The sequence below is a fragment of the Falco cherrug genome, chromosome 15 (genome assembly GCF_023634085.1).
Source record: "Falco cherrug isolate bFalChe1 chromosome 15, bFalChe1.pri, whole genome shotgun sequence".
NCBI classification, from domain to species: Eukaryota; Metazoa; Chordata; class Aves; order Falconiformes; family Falconidae; genus Falco; species Falco cherrug.
This window is the reverse complement of record NC_073711.1, coordinates 3,705,482-3,723,324: the sequence shown is the minus strand read 5'-3', so window position 1 is coordinate 3,723,324 and position 17,843 is coordinate 3,705,482. Positions and strand designations below refer to the sequence as shown.

At 48.9% G+C, this 17,843-nt stretch overlaps 1 protein-coding gene across 1 annotated transcript; it reads right to left on the bottom strand.

Moving 5' to 3' along the window:
• Positions 1–576: 576 nt before the first annotated feature.
• Positions 577–12,678, bottom strand: FGF16 (fibroblast growth factor 16). Its single transcript, XM_014276129.3, has 3 exons — positions 12,337–12,678; positions 5,739–5,842; positions 577–1,608 (listed from the first exon to the last, which is right to left on the bottom strand). The coding sequence occupies exons 1-3, from the start codon at positions 12,611–12,613 to the stop codon at positions 1,363–1,365; spliced, it is 627 nt and encodes a 208-aa protein (XP_014131604.3). The 5' UTR covers positions 12,614–12,678; the 3' UTR covers positions 577–1,362.
• Between the last annotated feature and the right edge of the window lie 5,165 nt (positions 12,679–17,843).

Here is a 17,843-nt window from a genome sequence, read left to right as displayed (position 1 = left end):
ACAGGGCCATCCAAACACTCAGCAGATGCTCCAAATGTTTCTCCGCTTGATTTTTGACCAGACAGTTAATCCACAGTGGCTGCATCACGTGCCGAAGCATCTCAGCTCCCAACGACCCAGCTCCCAACAAGAGCTGCACCGGTGCTTCCCAGGCTGGTGGGGCCACAGAGGCGAGGGAGAGCCCGAGGACGCCGGCGCTGCCTGCCCGGTTCCTCCCTTCGCAGCGATGGTGACGCTCACACAGGGCGAACCCATCCGATGGCTACAAAAGCCGAGCCGTGCTGGGTGCTGGTGTGGCCCCAGGACCTATTTTGTCCACACCAGACTAAAGGAGAAGCTGGATTTGCACTTCCTGGAAATGACGGTTCATTGGACACCCAACTGGTCATCTCAGTAGGGTCACGCTTCCAAGGTCCGTGCCAGGTATAATTTGTTGCCATCCTTGTACAAGAGTTTGAGGCTTAGGTAATTCAGCTTTACCATACAAAGACTTTTTAGAGGTCTTAATATTTATACTGATGGGGAAATACTGGGTTAATTGTTAAGAGTGCCAAAAAAAAGGGCTAGCAAGAAATCTACAATATAAAGACAATTTTATTGCCGATAAGCTCTTAAAACTCATTTTTTTTCCTGTTTCAGTAGGACCTTATTCTTCCTGATGAAAATCCGGTCATAGCATCTCTCATTAAAAATAAAATTATTTTGAAATAAATAAATATATAAAATAAATATCATATACATTTTATAAATAGTTTTGTCCTTATGCACAGTATCCATGCTTACATCTGAATAATGTTCCTCGTCCCATTCCCACCCCAACAGCAGGAAAAACCCCACGCATCAGGACCAGTCCACGTAGCATCATCCATGTAGCAAACTCCCAGGCTGCTGAAGCAGGGTACCATTCCAAAGGCTTTTTCTTAGCCAGTAACCATCCCGAGCTCAGCAGCAGCATCTGCAGCGGTTCTGTGGTCTTTTGTTTTCTTTCCTTCTCTTCATTTTTAGATTAATTTCCCCCTCCCCTCCCCCCCCTCCCCGGTGATCAGGTTTGCTCGCCTGCTTGTTCCTTAAGCAACCATAACATCGAACATTCAGCCTCTCTTGTAGCAACCAGGTAAGGAAAGTGATTGAAAACGAAAGATTATATGTAAGGTTCCCTCCCTTCCCCTACCCCCACCCCATAAATAACCCAGGTTCGATATACGCTTGAAACAAGGAGGAACAGCAGTGTCTGAATTCAATGTAAGTGCTTTCCTATGTCATCTACGCTTACAGGAATGATGGAATGACTATTAATATAGTGCTCTGGGAAAAAGCTTGGGAGCCCAAGTATGTACACTGATGGGACAGCTGCAGGAAACATCACCTGTAGTGGAAGAGGTCTCTGTACATCGCAGGTATTTTGGCAGGGTCCACAGGCCGGGGTAAAAAATGAGTGAATTTCTGATGTCTCTTAGTCCTGTACCCTTCGCGGGGGGAGCCGTCCTTGTTGAGAGCCACGTAGTAATGCCTCTCCGAGTCGGGATGCTTGTAGAGGGTCGAGGCGTATGTGTTGTACCAGTTCTCTTCAAACTGTTCTCGGAAAACGCACTCCCGCGTGAGCTTCTTCTGCATGGGGCAGGCGTGGGAGGGGAAGGAAAAGACATTTGTGTCAAAAATGAAAATAATAATAATAATCTTTTCATCTTTCCTTCAATGTATTTTCCTATCGTTTTCCCAGCTACTTTCTCCTGGCTCCCCTGAGGACTGCGCTGCCGGCGATGTTTCCCCTGGGTGAGAGCTGGAAATGGGCACAAGCCAAACAAGCCAGGACCCAAAGACCTCTGCAGCTGGAGGTGGAGGGAGACAAAAGGAGGAGGGGCAGGTGGGTGTGCATTTTGCAAAGGTGCTCCATAAAAAAACAAAACAGGGCCGTAGCAGAACTCCAAACCTGAGAGCCAGGTCTCTGTGACCAGGGAGCCAGTTTTGAGCTTGCTGGGGTGGCCGTGCTGCCTGGCAGGGCCGGTCCTCTGCAGGGGCTGCCCACCACGGCCGTGTCCCCCGGCACCGCACACACCCCAAAAACGCTCCCCTGGGTAAAAGGCCACCCCGGGAGAAGCGGGCAGCGCATCTGAAGGGTTTGAACAGGAGCAAGCGCCGCTTTGAAAGTTGAAGGTGCGCAACAGTACACACTGCAATGGGAATGAAAGCATTCCTCAGGCCTTTCATCTTCTGAAGCGCCAGAGAGCTGTGATGTGAGGCCATAACAAGACCCGGGGAGGTCTGGATGGGGATGTCTAACCCCGGGGAAGATTTACAGCGGCGATAGGTGATGTGGCGAGTGTGCGCCAGCCCACGGCCAGTGCATCCTGCGCCGGGCCGGGGAGATGGATGGCACCGGTGTCACCTGGCCACAACCAGCCTTTCCCTCCAGCCCTTACAGCCAGCGCCTGATGATGGCTTTTCAGTTCACGTCCATCGCCCCTTCCCTGTCCTCCCACCTGCCCCGTGCCAGCTGCAGGGACGTGCCCAGCCACAGCGAGGAGCGGGGTTGTCCCCCCACCCCACGGGGACATGGGTGGCTTTGCCAGAGCCGCCGTGCTGTGTCACAGAGGGACCCACCATCCCGCCCCATCCCAGGGGGACGTGGGAGTGCTTTCAGGTGAAAGGCAGTCTGCAAACGTAGGATGCTATACTATTACAAACACCGTACCTACACTGTAAACTACTCAGGTAGGGAATGCGTCTTATCTGCGGCACACAGAGTGGGAAGTAAATGTTATCGCCTGCAGTAGATGTTTTGTAATATGACCCAGGAGCTCACCTGTGCTCAGAACCTGTTTTGAATATTTTGCTGCTAATTAAATCAACCCTGAGGTGTGTTGTGAGCCTACGCCACAGCCCTTGCCATCTGAGGCCTAGGGAACCGGGGGTTTGTCTTCCCAGATCCATCAATAAACACAGACTCCGTTTTCTTTCCCCTCCCCTAGGATGCCATCCGCTCTGAATACGTTAGAAACTGCTGACTGGCTGAACTCGTGCGCTGCTGCTTTGCCCCAGTTTACCCGCTCTTCACTGCGCTGTTTGGAGGTCCAGTGTCTGTGGAAAACCTTTGGTGAGTTTGGGGTGACTGCAAGGTGCGCTTGATTTCTTTCCAAGCCCCGGGATGTCTCCACTGAGCCTGATGCCGTATAGGCAGCGTGCAAGGTGCTGCCTGCGACTTTTGCTGCCCTAAGTATTAGTTGCGTTTACTGAAATCAGTGGAAAACTTCACAGAACCGTTGGCACAAGGTTAACAGGGGCAGGCAGAAAAGCTGTCTGTCCTGAGGGGACTCCACGTGTCGCCATGGGGATGGCTGGCTCGGGCTATACGCAGATATAACACACAGTCCAGGCAAAACTGGTACAGAGGGAAATAATAAACTTGCCGAAAATTTAAAAATACCGCTGCACTGTAATCTCCTAAAATACCATTGTAATGCTAATGCTGTTGTTAGGCACTGTTTTATGGACCTTTAATTAAGAATACTGTAGTGGCTTTCAATTTTGAAAAGCCATCATTTTAAAATCATCAGATTTTAAACCTCCGGGGTTATTTGGGGACCTGGCTCGTGACTTCTGCACAGTTTGGATCAGCAGTCTGACAGTGTCCCATCAGCGTATCGTCTGGTGAACAAGACACAATGACAGAGAGGAAACTCTCTAGATTATGTCTTCAGGCCAATTCTGTTTCCAGATGAAGTGTTGCAAAATGTTAGCCTATTTTTGTTGCTGCATCGTAACGGGAACACAGGCCCTAGAATTTAATTAACCCATCATGAAACTGTTGATTCATAATCAGAGCTGCAGGGTTCGAAAGCACAGAAGGGAATGTGCAGGCTTCTGTCCTCCTTTCCAGCAGGCACAAGGAAAAGCTGTCACTCCAGGAGCTGCTGAGCAGCACCACGGTTTGACAGAGGAGATGCTGCTGCACACGCGGAGGCTCCAGCCCTGCCTTCTGAAGTGTGCTTTAAGGTTTTTTGTGTTTTATGGAATCCTGGTGATTTTACTTTTTATATACCTTGCACATTTGTAATTTAACTGCTGTCTCCATAGTAGATGTTATTACAGAAATGAAGTGGAAAAAGAGCAGATCTCGCTGCATGCTGCTGTTTGATTATCTCATATAAACATGAGTAACTGCATCTTAAATAGTGAAAGGGTCTGTGGCAGTCTCAGATGGGAATGGGAGGAAAAAAAGATGGAAACTCGTGGTTTACTTTTACTGTTTGCTAAGCAAAGGTTTTCTGAAGGCTTCTGGATATGCAGAGTACACAAGTTTAAACCTCTACACAATGAGATTGATCTGATTTGGTTAGAGGGAGTATGTGCCTTCCACTTTGGTTTAAAACTGCTTTATTTTATTGCATTTTAAATTTACTGTGATCCATCCTTAAAAATGAGGATCCTCACGTAGGGTAGTGCTGTGATCTAGAAAGAGGCATTAAAAAAACCACAACAAAACCCACACGTGATGGGTTGAATTAAAGGCAACAGGGCATCTGAAGAAAAAGCACCAGTGACATGCAGCAGCTACAGAAAAGGAAACTTAAACATGGCTATCTAAAATGCAATTAATTTTTCCAAATAGAAGTGATTCTTCTAGCTAACTAGAAATAACTGTTTTGTAAGGAGCTGAGTTAAATAATTAGGGATTGGGTTAAATTAACCTGTGGAAAGCACCTCTGCCGAGTTGTTAAGACCTGACATTTTGACTGCAAGTCTTAACACTTAATAAAATAAGAGAGACGCAGAGGAGAGCTCAGCTCTGTTCGGGTTGATGGAGACTTTTCCAGTGATGCCAAGGCTCCTCAGAGCACCCCTTCCCCGCAGTCCCAGCTGAGCTTTGCAGAAGCGGTCGCTATGCGTGCGGGTGTTTCATCCAGCAAAACCCTGATGTACGCTCTCATTTTGGGTCTGGCTCATCAGAGCACCTGCCCATGTTCAAAGTGGTTTACAGGGTGCTCAGGTTCAGTAATGCTGGGCAGAAAAGCAGCGAGGCGGACCTGAGCTGCTCCTTGGCTGCGGCAGTGCAACCTGCACAGGGTAAGGCAGAATCTGCTATGGGTGATGTCAGGAAGAGTTTATGGGTTTTCAAGAGTTTGTGTGGAGTGAAAAACTCACAAGGAGTTTACATTTGTTTTTGGCAAAAGATGGAAAAGTTTAGTCCGAAAAGGGCACTTCTAGAAAATTATGAGCAGCTCCCCTAAACTCCTAAAAGGAGTTGTAGAGAATGTTATAATAAAATAACACTCAGACCACAACTTCAGCTTCTGTTAGTTAAAGAGCTGTAATAGAAATATAACATCTGCAGGTAGGTGCAGATCCTGACCACGCAGAGAGTACAACTGATGTGTATTACTCAGGCAGTGAAAACATACAAGCAGCCCCCAGGTTTATGCTAAATTCTCCCACGCAGCCTCACGGTTTCTGAAAGGTAAAACCTCGCTGAGCCCCTGCAGCTCCCCAGGCACTGCCCCAGGGGCTGGGCACCACCGTGGGATCTTGCCACATGAGCGAATCTTCCCTCCACAACCCTATTTCAAATATACCGTTGGTGTTAGAACAACAGTGGCATCACGGGTAGGCTGGGGGCACGTGGAACCCAGGGGCTTCCGAGGCCTGTGACAGACACAGCTTGTGGCACCGATGAGGCCCCGCAGCCTGTACGGCTGTGTATGTTACACGGTGTTGTAACCAGCACAAAACCTTCAACTTACCGACCCATACAGCTCGCCTCTCTCATTCATGCCGAGGTAGAGTCCTGAGTCCACCCCACGGATGCTCACCAGCCCCACTGCCAGGCTAATAAACTCCAAAATCCCTGAAAGAGAAAAGAAGTCCAAATTATACAGAGAATAAAATCAACACCAGGCTCCCGTGTCAAATGCCTAACAGCCTTTCCCAACCTTTGCAGAGCTTCCTACAGACCCCGTTTTCCTAGTTTGTAATGACACAGTTCTTGAATCTGTAGACCCACATGCGTGCAATCTTCCAGGTTCACTCTAGGCTTCTCCCCTGCACTGCAAATTTGACATGCCCAAGAGGAATTACCTTTGCTAATGAGAAAAGGTTTGTTAGGTTTTCTTCTTTTCATTTTGGTTTTGTTTTGTTTTTTTTTTTTCCCTAGTTATTACCAAGAAGACAGATGTAGAAACTTGTGCCTAGCCCACTAGAAATTTCAGAACGCTGCTACCATGCTGGGTTTTACTCTTCACCAAAAGGAGAATGATTTTTGTCACCGTGGGGCTTCTGGTTTGAGGTGATAGTCCCACATGTTTTAAAGTGATCAGTTCAATAATATATTATTGAAAAATACATTATTGAGTAATATATTATTCAAAAATAAGTAAAAAGCTCTAGAAGAGACGTCTGTGAGGGCCATCTTCACCCTGGCACTCCAGTGGGGTACTTGCCACCCCCATAAGCTGCAGGGATAAAATCCACCTTCAAATACATGGAGGTAGAAATGCATCCTCCTCTGCAGCCTTCGGAACCAGGGAGCCGCTGGTGTTTCCTCCAGAAGGAGCTCCTTCCTTACTGCCAGAAACCCCCTCCTGCCCCTTGTGTCCTGCTGCCTGCCCCAGCCTCGTGCCAGCCCCTTCCCGGCCCAGCAGTACCTGCCCTAGCCATCTCCAGCCCTGCGAGAGCAACCATTGTACCCGTGGGCTTCAGCCTACAACGATGGTGTCAGATGCTTTAAGTAATGAGGGGCAGCCTCACTTCCTCTGGCAAAGAAATGAGCGGGGTCTGCTGTGCTGCCTGCCGCAACTCCGCTGCCGGTAAAGGGGGATGGCAGCTGTTCTGGTGGAGGAAAGACTTGTAACAGGAGAACCCTCGGTGAAACGCTTAAAAACAAACAGCCCCCAAGTAGGTGCATTTTTAACTGGTCTGAACAAAGCCAACGTTGCAAGTGATGGAGACCTTCAAACTTCACAGGAAAACCTCCTGAAGGCGTTAGTGGGACCGTGTTAAACTGTAGATATCACACGCTCCCTAGCTAGAGGTCATGGGCAGTCTTTGCCTGTGTCCGGTGCTGAATTAATTAACTGGGAGGTAGCAGCAGAGGAAGGATGGTTTTCACCATCCCATCTAGTGACTGGGCAAGATGTCTCCATTGACAGGCAGACCAAGTTGCTCTAACCTTTAGTGTGGCTCCAGGTCTCTTAATATAGCTCCCCAAACGTCCAGTCCTGAGCAATTGCCGCTCTGATCAAGTTACCTCCCAGAGCTCCTCTTAAAAGTATGCCTCGAGTCTAAAATCCCCGCGTGACGAGCGGCCACCTGAGCCAGCTGACTTCAGCGGCAGTCGCAGCTCCCCATCACCCCTCAGCTTGGGGCATGTATCGTCTTCTTGGCCAGGCACGGGTGTGATCTCAGACGATAACTGCATCACCACCTAAATATAGGACAGACCAGACGGCGATGGACACCTCTGCCCCCCTTCGCTCAACGCAGACTCATCACCCAGATGCAGGCAGCTACACTGGGTGCAAGAATTAGTCTTCCTGCCTTATATCAGACTTTCTGTCCCCTTTTTCCCTGCCTACTCTGGGGCTTGTGCATCGAATCCAGCCCTCCCTGCAGCGAGCAGGTGCTGGGGTGGAGGGAGATGAAATATGGGTTTGGCAGCAGCAATTCCTCAAAACAAACAGGGAAGCAAATGACAGAAAACATGCTTTATGGACCAGTGCAGACATTTTCCAGGCTGAAATACGCCCAGCTACACTCCCCGGCCTGGGGACACATACTGCCTTCTGAAATGCCAGGAGCAAGCAGGGAAGGCAGCCTTCCCAAGCCAGGCAGGCAAACCAGGACCCTGGCTCTGCTCGCTCCCTGGTAGTTATCGTGGTTTCCTATATGAAAAGAAGAACGAAGAGGGAGGGAAGAGGTGCAGGATGAGGGGTGGTCTTCTGCCTCTGCTACCCACCGGTTCTGACATGTGGAGGGAGTTACTGAACTGCTGTGTGCTTCCGTTTCCGCATCTGCGGGACAGAAACGATGACAGCCAATGTTTGAAAAGGAGAGAGTGAAGGAAGAGTGTCAACAACTAGAGAGAGTGTAAACAGTAATAGGGGGGAAAAGAGTACAGGGATACCCAGAAACGGAGTCATCTTTCCCAGACTGGAGACAAGTGGATGTTCAAGCAAAAAATATCTGACAGCTGGAGAACAGTAGGTACAGTAGGAGACCTTCCTGTAGGTACAAACACAGTCCGCAGCAACGGAGATTTTTTAAAAAATTTGTCTTTTGTCACCCCTGGGAAGCAGAAAACCACTGCTCGTCCCACTTCAAAACCAAGGGATATCTGAGGCAGGGAAACCAAGAGCTTTTCTTGAGTATGCCCACAAGCACGCTCTGTACGTGGCACGTGAACCCAGGTCTCCAAACCTGGAGCAACCCAGGAACAGCATTAGCCTCTTCCCTCTCTGAGTGGCTGGGTGAGACACCCCTCAGCTGGTGCAGATTGGGGAAATGCTTGCTGGTTTTGCAAATTACATTTCTTCAAGGTGTGCCTACAACAGTCCCTTCTGACAGTGTCCCTTGCAATGTTCCCCTTTTCTGATCCTTGAGTGGCACTTAGAGCTGTGCACGGAAGACAACTATGTTGAAACAGCATTAAGAACGTAACTTAAACCCACAAAAGTCAGGAGACAGAGTGAAGGCTGAAAAAATGTGGGCGGATATCCATCCTGTCCTTAACTCACTCCAATTGCTAGACAAAATTGCAGCTTCGTACATGTGATCTCCAGCAGCACAGGGAGTGGCCACTGGGGCCAGCTCAAGAATTTTCTTTCCAATTGTAGCGGTGTGTTTTTGTGGTAGAACATGCTTCTTTTCTTTTCTCTTTTCTTTTCTTTCCTTTTTCTCCCCCCCCACCCCCCCCACCCCAGACTTGCCTTTTTTTTTTTTTCTCGCTTTGACTTTTCATTCTCTTTGCTCCTTGAGCCTTTCTCGATAATATTTGGAGAGGTTTGATTAAGACTCTGCCTGGATTCATTTACCACCAAAGCACTGAATAATCTCCCCAGCTTTGCCGTGGCTGGACCCGCACGCTCTCGCCTTACTATAAACCATCCCTCAAAGAACAATTCAGCTCCTTGCACCTGTCTCTTCTTACATGACTACATTCAGGAGCAGGGCACAGAAACATCAGATGTTGTATTAATGGCTACAAATCTAAAGCTTCGGCTAAAAACCTCAACAACTGTTCAGCAACAGGTGCACTACAGTCAAAACCCACAGCAAAACTTTTTCTGAGGTTTCACCAGCTTCTTAGCAGACTGTGTTACAGATCCATTAGCAGATTCGTACCTGAGAAGAGCTGCATTCGCTGCCTTTATTAGTCTGCAGTACAAACTCAAGGCCTTTTTCTCTCCTCTACTGCAGTTAAGTGACACCAGGGGTGCTACTCTTGTTCAATGCTGCTGTAAAACAGACACGAGGCAGAAAAGGAGCAGTTCCTCCTGGCAGATATTCTCGTGGTGGATTCGTCTGGGTTTCATTCTGAGAAGGATTCTCACAGGGGCACTATTGTCAGTCCAACCCCCCCCCCAGACTTTGACCATCCTTTATTTCTTTGTATGGGAAGGTTCTCAGCGGATGCAGTGAGAACAGATACAGTCTTCAAAACACTTAGATATTCTTTCTGGGATAACTTAGGCAGAGCTGCGGTTTCAGAGAGTGAATTTGGGCACTTCTCTGTTGTGAGAATGAGCTTTCTTCCAACGATCCCAGAGGGCTTCACCAAATTTTGCACTAAGCCTCCTTCCAGAAAAAACAAGCTGTGCCCCATTGTTCTTACATGAATCTGTATTTTTACAAGTATAAAATAACGCGTTCCAGAAGACAGGTGGGATTTAGGAACGCTCCAGTCCTCAACAGATGAGAGGGAATAGTTAACTGTGATTGCACAGGCAGTATGGGTAGATGCTGCTGTTATGTCCCCTGTGTCCTATGGTCACATCCACTGAATGCTGTGGTACAAAAGAATCCCTCCCTTTAACCCTTGCCGTTTGGACCTTGGTACTGTGTTCTGCATCAGTGGGCTCTTTGGCTCTTTATCATCCTCTCATGAGGACTTGGATGTCTTGCACATCTGGTAGCCTTTGGGATGGCTGTGCATGGGAGGGTGCAGATACTGTCCATCTTTCCCTGAACCCCTTCTAGTATTAAGAAATACAGATGCAAAGTCTGGTTCTACCCTACATCCCATCTGCAGCTGGATGCGTGACCCTGCTGCGGTGTCGCAGCCATCCATGGAGCACATTAATTACCTGCTCATGGTATCAGGGAGCACCTTCCAGCCATGTGGGCTTGATCCCCCAAACCACCATACTGGATTTCTAAGTATTTCCCCAGATGCCACTAGATTTAAGGCAGCTTTAAACCGCTAGCCTGAAACTCTTGCTGAGCTCTGTATCCCTCGCCACAGTTTTGTAGTCCCCCAGAATCGCTCAGGCTGCCTATTTCTGTAATAAGTTACTTCTTCCTGACTGCTGCATGCAAAATTTAGGAATGCATTGATACATGACATCCTAATACGAACCATACCAGTAACACTGGAATTTAAATATTCATGGCTACTGAATGCAGATGGTGAATACTGTGTGCCAATATGTTATTGCTTTGAGTCTCTGCTGAAGCCAGGTTTAGTCCAACTTTATCTGAACACAAGGATTCCAGTCTAATCCTTTGGGGCTTTGTCTTGCAATTACAACAAATAACTATTTATTTTACACTGCCTCTGGGAAAACCCTGAAGCAGAAAACTGTAATATTTTATATCTGAAGTCTGGTCTAGTTTACGTAGCTGGATGCTGACTGCTAAAACACTTAGGGAATGCCAATGCTTGGATTTATTGAATGCACTGTGCGACTTAAGCTTAAGCGTGCAAAATTCATGAAAAATTGTAGCCCCTTTAACGCCTTTTTCCAAAGTTTGTGGAAATACACTTATTTTACTCAATCTTTATAAAAATGGAAATAAGACAAATGCTGCCATTTGAAACTGGCTGTTTACTTGCATAAAGATAAGTAAAAAGAACCGATAGAAATACTACGTGGCAGATTGAACTAAAACCAAACAGATGCAAGGGGTTTGCTTTCAGTTTCTTTTAATGTGGAAACCCATCACATATTGCAGCATGAAAGGTTAAGAGATGCGTGTCTTTCGGGAGGTAATTAACGAACGTGTACCCCACAAGCCTATTAGTACCTGGCTCTGACCTGTGGGTTATGACTTTCTTGTTGATTTAGGCAGGGACATGCTATGCACACACCTGGTGTTTATGGAAAGCGCTGCACTGAGATAAGCTTCTCCAATTGTTCTAAAAACCTGCCTTACACTACCAACGCCAGCAGCAGTGGTGGCGTTCCTTACGTATCAGAAAGGACTGGCTGCAAACAAGTAAAGGAAAAAAAAAAAAAAAATTCCTGTCACTGAGGAGTTAAATCATTTGAAAACTGTAAAAAAAGTCTTGCGAGCACTTCTTGCAACCTGTTGACAACATAGCTGAGATCACTGGCATGGGACTTGTTGATAGCTTACACAGACACCTGCACTAGATGCTGAAGTAGCGGGAATTTTTCTTAGCTGTGCTCAAACTTACTGTACTTCTTCGCCTGTGGCTTGGGATGCATTTTTTGAAGATTACATATAGTCTCATTAGAGATCCCTGCTCTTGTGTGACTCTGATACAGGCGTTGCAGTCTTCCAGCTGTATACCGGGCATCAAGGTAAAATCCACGGCGCTCTGCCTATTGTTCTTCTCCTTTCTTTCGGAGGTTTCCCTTCAGCTTCCCCTTTCCTTTCCAACAGCCTCCCCAACCCGAGCTGCTGACACCCATCCAGCCAACCGATCCCTGCCCGCTTTGGGGAAGACACTCTTCTAATGAAATTCAGGCAAGTAAAAGAAATCAGCTCACACATATCTGTGAAGGCTAAAAGAAAAGGAGGGGAGAAAAAAAAACAGCAAACCAACCAAAAAACCAAAAAGCTGGGAATTTCTTTTTCCAGCTGCTCTCTCTTTTGCTTCCCTCACCGCTAACTTCAGAGGCACAGCAAGAGCTGCCATGTGTCCCCCCCTTTTTTCTAATTTTTTTTTTCCCCCGTCTTGCTAAGGCACGTTTTTGTGCACCTGCAAAGGGCTGAGCGCCGGGAGAGTAGGAAATTGGAAATAAAAACTCCCGCATTGCTACGGAGTGAGCACATTTGTTTAGGAGTCTAATTATATCCGTCCCGGGATGATTTATATTAGCGGGGTAATTAGTTCTGTACGCGGGGCACCTGCTGCCGGCCCCCCCGCCGCCCCCTTACCGAAGCGGCTGTGGTCCTGCCGGGTGCCCTGCACCGTGCCGTTGGGGAAGATCTCCAGGTGGAAGCCGGTGCGGCAGTAGAGCTGCCGCCGCCGCAGGATGCCCTTGAGGTGAGCGAAGTCGGTGGGGGAGCCCCGCTGCAGCCGCCCCTCGATCTGCCCCAGGCGCTCGTTGAGGAAGCCGGGGGAATCGGCGAGGGGCAGCCCGGCGCCCAGCGCGGGGGGGAAGCCGTGCAGGTCGGGGTCCAGCGCGCCCAGGAAGCCGCCCACCTCGGCCATGGGGCCGGGGGCCGCCGGCGGGCGTGCGGGGGGCGCGGCGCGGCGCGGAGCGGCCCCTCAGAGCGCGGGCTGCGGCCGCCCGGCCCCGCGCTGCCGGCCCCGGCGCGGCCCCGCGCTGCCCGCGCCTCCCATAGCTGGATGTGTCCCGCGCTCGGATGCAAACTGCACTTTATATACGTACACACTCCCCTTACATTGACATATTGGATATTTAAATGTAAGCCACACCTCACTGGCATCCCCTTTGGCTATTGCTTTTCTTTCCCCCCCCCCCCCCTTCTTCTCTGATCCATTTGGCTCTTTTTATTATTTTTTTTTGAAAGGAAAAAAAAAAAAGGCAGCTTCACTCCCTCTTTTATTATAAAAAAAAAAAAATGGCAGGAAAAAGCTACACATCGCAGTGAGGCATAACAGCTCTTGGCAGGGCCCCGCGAAGCCGCCGATGAAATCATGGAGCCCCCGCACGCAGCCGGGGATGCGGCGCAGCGCGGCCGGCCCTTGCCTCTCCCGCCCCGGCTCCGCCGGCAGCCTCCGGCCCCCTCCCGGCCCTCCGCGGCGGTCCCCCCGCAGCCGCGTCCCGCACAGCCGGCCCGGAGGCGGCGGGTCGGCCCGGCTCGGCCAGGGCCGGCGGGTCTTGTCAGGGCCCCCCCCCCCCCCCCCCCCCCAACCGGGCCACGGTGGAAAAAATAACACGTGAGGAGAGGGCTCGAGACGCGTTTTTCAGATTAATGTGTAAAAACTGAAAGCGATCTTTTTGAAAAGCGATCCCGCGGGCTTTACGGCCGGGTTTACAGGCGGCGGGAGGTGAGGGGAGGGCGAGCTGCGCTGCCCGGCCCCGCCGCAGGCTCCCTCCCCACCTTCCCCATGTTGGAAACAGGTGTTTCCGCGTTCTTCCCGGCCCGCCGACACCGTATCTGTAACGGCAGCTGCCGGTCGCGCTGCAGCCAGACGGAGCCGGGCCCGGGGAGACGGGCGGGGGGGGCGCAGACACAGACACCGGCGGGCCCGGGAGGGAGGGAAGGGCCCGCGCCGCCGCCCCCGGTGCCCCGACCGCCCCCTCGGCGGCCGCCCTGCCCGCTAGGCGGCGCTGCTGCTCGCGCCACTGCCGCCGCGCCTGCCCCGCCGGCCTGGGGTGCTGGGGGGGCCGCCGCTTCTGCCGCCGGCGGGGGGCTGAGCTGGCCGCCGGGGACTGCGCGGTCCGACTGGGCTTTCGTGTCCCTGAAGTGTGGTGTCGCCCACGTCCTTCTCCGTGCCGCTCCGGGGGCTAGAGACAACCGCAGACAATTCGCCAAAATTGACCCCAAGCAACCAGCCCGATCTGCTGCTGGAGACGCCCTCTGGCCGGAGCGGCTCCTCCGGGGGCATCAGCCTCCGCAGCTGAGGTATGGGTCGTGCCCCCCTCAGCAGGTTTCCTGCAAGGTGTATCGCCATAGTAGGTCTCATCTCTGCAGGGTCTCTCCCCTCATAGTGGGTATGTCCTCAGCAGGTCTCCCCTCAGCAAATCTACCCCATGGCGGGCATTCCCTCAAGGAGTCTCTCCTGCTCAGCAGGTCTCTCCCCTCAGAGTCTACCCCTCAGCAAGTCTTCTCTCAGCAGATCTCCCCTCAGCAGGTCTACCCCATGGTCTGTATCCACTCAGTGGGTCTCTTCCCTCAGCAAGTCTACCCCATGGTGGCTATCCCCTCAGACAGTCTCTCCTCCTCAGCAGATCTCTCCCCGTCAGCCGGTCTCTTCCCTCAGCAAGTCTACCCCATAGTGGATATCCCCTCAGCAGGTCTCTCCCCACCAGCAGGTCTCTTCCCTCAGCAAGACTACCTCATGGTGGGCATCCCCTCAGAGAGTCTGTCCCCCACAGCAGGTCTCTTCCCTCAGCAAGACTACCTCATGGTGGGCATCCCCTCAGAGAGTCTGTCCCCCACAGCAGGTCTCTTCCCTCAGCAAGACTACCTCATGGTGGGCATCCCCTCAGAGAGTCTGTCCCCCACAGCAGGTCTCTTCCTTCAGCAGATCTCCCCTCAGCAAGTCTACGCCATGGTGGGTATCCCCTCAGTGGGTCTCTCCCCTCAGAGAGCCTCCCCCTCGACAGATCTCTCCCCACCAGCAGGTCTCTTCCCTCAGCAAGACTACCCCATGGTGGGCATCCCCTCAGCAGGCCTCTCCCATCACAGAGTCTCTCCCCCACAGTGGGTCTGTGCCATCAGGAGGTCTTGCCCCACAGCAAGTGCTTCTCCCCACATCCACCCCAGAGGGAGGGTTAAAAAGACCATGGCATGCAGCCTCCTTTCCCTGCAGGCCCCGGGGAAGTGCTGTTGTGAAGATACGAAGGAAATGGTGATGTTATGACATGGAACACCTACATGTGTCTCTGCAGTGGGTGAAGAATCTGGTTTTTAAATGGGGGTGGGTGTGTTTTTTCCTGTCAGAGCTGTGGCTGTAAAAGGGGTGTATTTGATGCAGAACTTGACACATGAAGCCTAAACCTGGGTTTTTTATAGAAATACAGTCTGCTCTGGAGGTAGTAAAATCTACAGAAGTGTGTTTGTTGACTATTTGTTTATCATGTATGGTTTCATGGAGATACCACTGTCTGAGGAGTTCAAGCATCCCACTGCAGAGATTATGCAGATATTTTACTTCTGTAGTATCTATATGAAGGCTCAGGTGTGATGAGGTAACTGAGGGAAATAAACTGCCTTGGTGAAAATGGCAGAGGTCCAAGATGGAGATGGGGTGGAGATACAACAATGGGATGCCCCAAACCCAGAATTACTGTTAAGGACATAATCCTGTAAATGCTGTGATTTTAATGCATGAAATTCATATAATGTGAATGATCCCACTACAACCAAATACACTTTTCTTCTGTGAAGCCTGGTTTTGCTGAAGTAAGTGTGAGTTTTGCCTCTGGATTCATAGCAGTCACCTTATTTCTGAACATGTCTGAAGGTTGATCCTGGGGGTATTAAGAAGAGAGAGGAAAAAACCAGTTTCCGCATCGAAGGACTACCCAAACTCTACAGAGGCTTCTGCTGCTGGCTTCTGCTGCTGACTGTTACAATATCCTTAAACCCAAATCCACACAAGCACTTAGAGGAACACTACAGGATACTGAAAAAGGTAACAGAGTTCAATTACATTACAGTAAAATCCAAGATAGAGTTCAATTACATTACAGTAAAATCCAAGATAAAGTAAAAAACACAAACCTGCATGCTTAACTAATGTATATCAAAAGCAGCAAAATCCCCCATCCAAGCTGACATTCCTCACTTAACTCTCATGATTATGGTCAGCTTTTGAAGTGCCCGCGATACATTTTATTGAGAAGTTGTACAGGCTGGTACAATATGTTCTATTTACGCACAACAGGATGCGGAAAAGTTAGCTTTCTCTTCTCTCTCTCTCTCTTTTTTTTTTTTTTTTAATCTTTAATTTCCTGGTTTATTTATGTTTTCACTAAGCTGAGGAAAAAGCAGAGAGATTTGTATCCTGTATTGTTTCAAGAAAAAAAGGCGTGTATTTTAAATACTGAAAGCTAGAATAACTCCTTCAAAAGAAGAAACAGTCATTTTTTTTCATGTGTTACATAGAATACAGTTCTGCACTCAGTAATTTCTTAAAGGAGGACAGAAACTTGCATACAATTTGTGTCACAGAACATAATGCGTTGCAGAACTGATTTTCTGCTCTGCTTTGTTTCAGTTCATGCAGCTTCCCCAGGTTTATTCTTTGATTAAGCTTGTATTGTCTACCTTGGGAACTGAAATGGTTACTGCCAAACTGCTCTGCCTTTCCATTTACAGAAGAATTAGCAGCAATATTTATACCCAGTTCGATAAAATGGACCTTGCAGACCCCTTCCCATACACTGTAGAAATGTACATTTAGCAAGGTAGTGAAAATATTAATGGCATTTATTTGCAAGATAATTACTATTCATGGAGAGCAGCCACATTTGATATCTGAATATAAAATCAAAGGAAGAGCAGGACTGGGGTCAAAGCACTAAATTAATTAGAAAAGAGTAAGATAAATAAGTGCACTGAGCAAATCTAGATACTGCATATCCTTTGCCTGGGGCAATTCCATTTGGTAAAGAAAAGATTAAGACAGCTGAAAAAAATTTGAAGTAGCAATGGCCATGAATGAAAAATCAGATGTGAAGAATATCTGAGGATAAAGAAACAACAGAGCCTTGAGCTTTAACAAATAATAGTTTTGCTTCCTTAGCACTTCCCAGCTTGGGATCTCAAAACAATTTATGTACACTAATGAATTAAGATTCACAACTGAAGTCACTGTGCATCTCCATTTTCCCAAACAGTCTCTTTTTCCACTAAGAGATGCTGTTCAAAGGATATTGATGGCTTTCTATATTTGTTTGGGATTTGGATGCATAGCAGCCCTGCTGGAGCAGTAGCTCTGACCAAGTTTCTGTATATCCAGAAACCAGACACGTCCACTGTGCATGTGTGGGGAGCCCTTCTGCCTTTTGTTGTGTGGCGACCATCTGTGCCGCACATGCAAGGAATGTCTGAGGTTTCCTGGCAGACAAATAGGACAACCTCCTTTGTGAGGGGGTGAATAAACAAATTTTCTTAAGGGGAGCAGAGGATGGTTTATTGGTTTTTATCTTTGATTGTTTTTACTTAAGCTAGTATTATTATTATCTTTTGTAGTACCACTTCCAGGCCCAGACCCAGTTTGTGCTGGGTACTGTGTTAAGAAGTGCGTAACAAACCAGAGTCCTTGACCTGAGGAATCTCACTGCTCTGTCTTGTGGAAGGATTTCTGATGGAAGGCAACATGAATGAGGCAACAGCATTTCAGTCAATGTATAGCAGTATGTATATATTTTTGTGGCAAGTTTAGAATTGGTGGCAGAATGAAGGTGAGGGACTAAGGATAAAGCTCTGAATTTGCCTACCTGGGTCTTGGGATCAGGTGCCTAAATAGATTATGTAATTTTCAAAGGAGGAAGTACCCACCTTTTCCAGTTATTGTTTATTTTGGTGTCAAATGTGGATCTGCTGCTTTTAGTAATCCCAGTATGGATTAACGAGTAGGAAGCAGAATTGTTCTGGCTCTCCTCTGACTCACAAGAAACCCCCATCTGGAGAGAACTGCTGTAACTAAGATCTGTAGTCCTTAGGGGAACAAGTAATGGACAAGCATGTGCAAACGAACATCAGAGCTTTGTTGACCCTCACGTATTCAGCTTTGCCTGGGT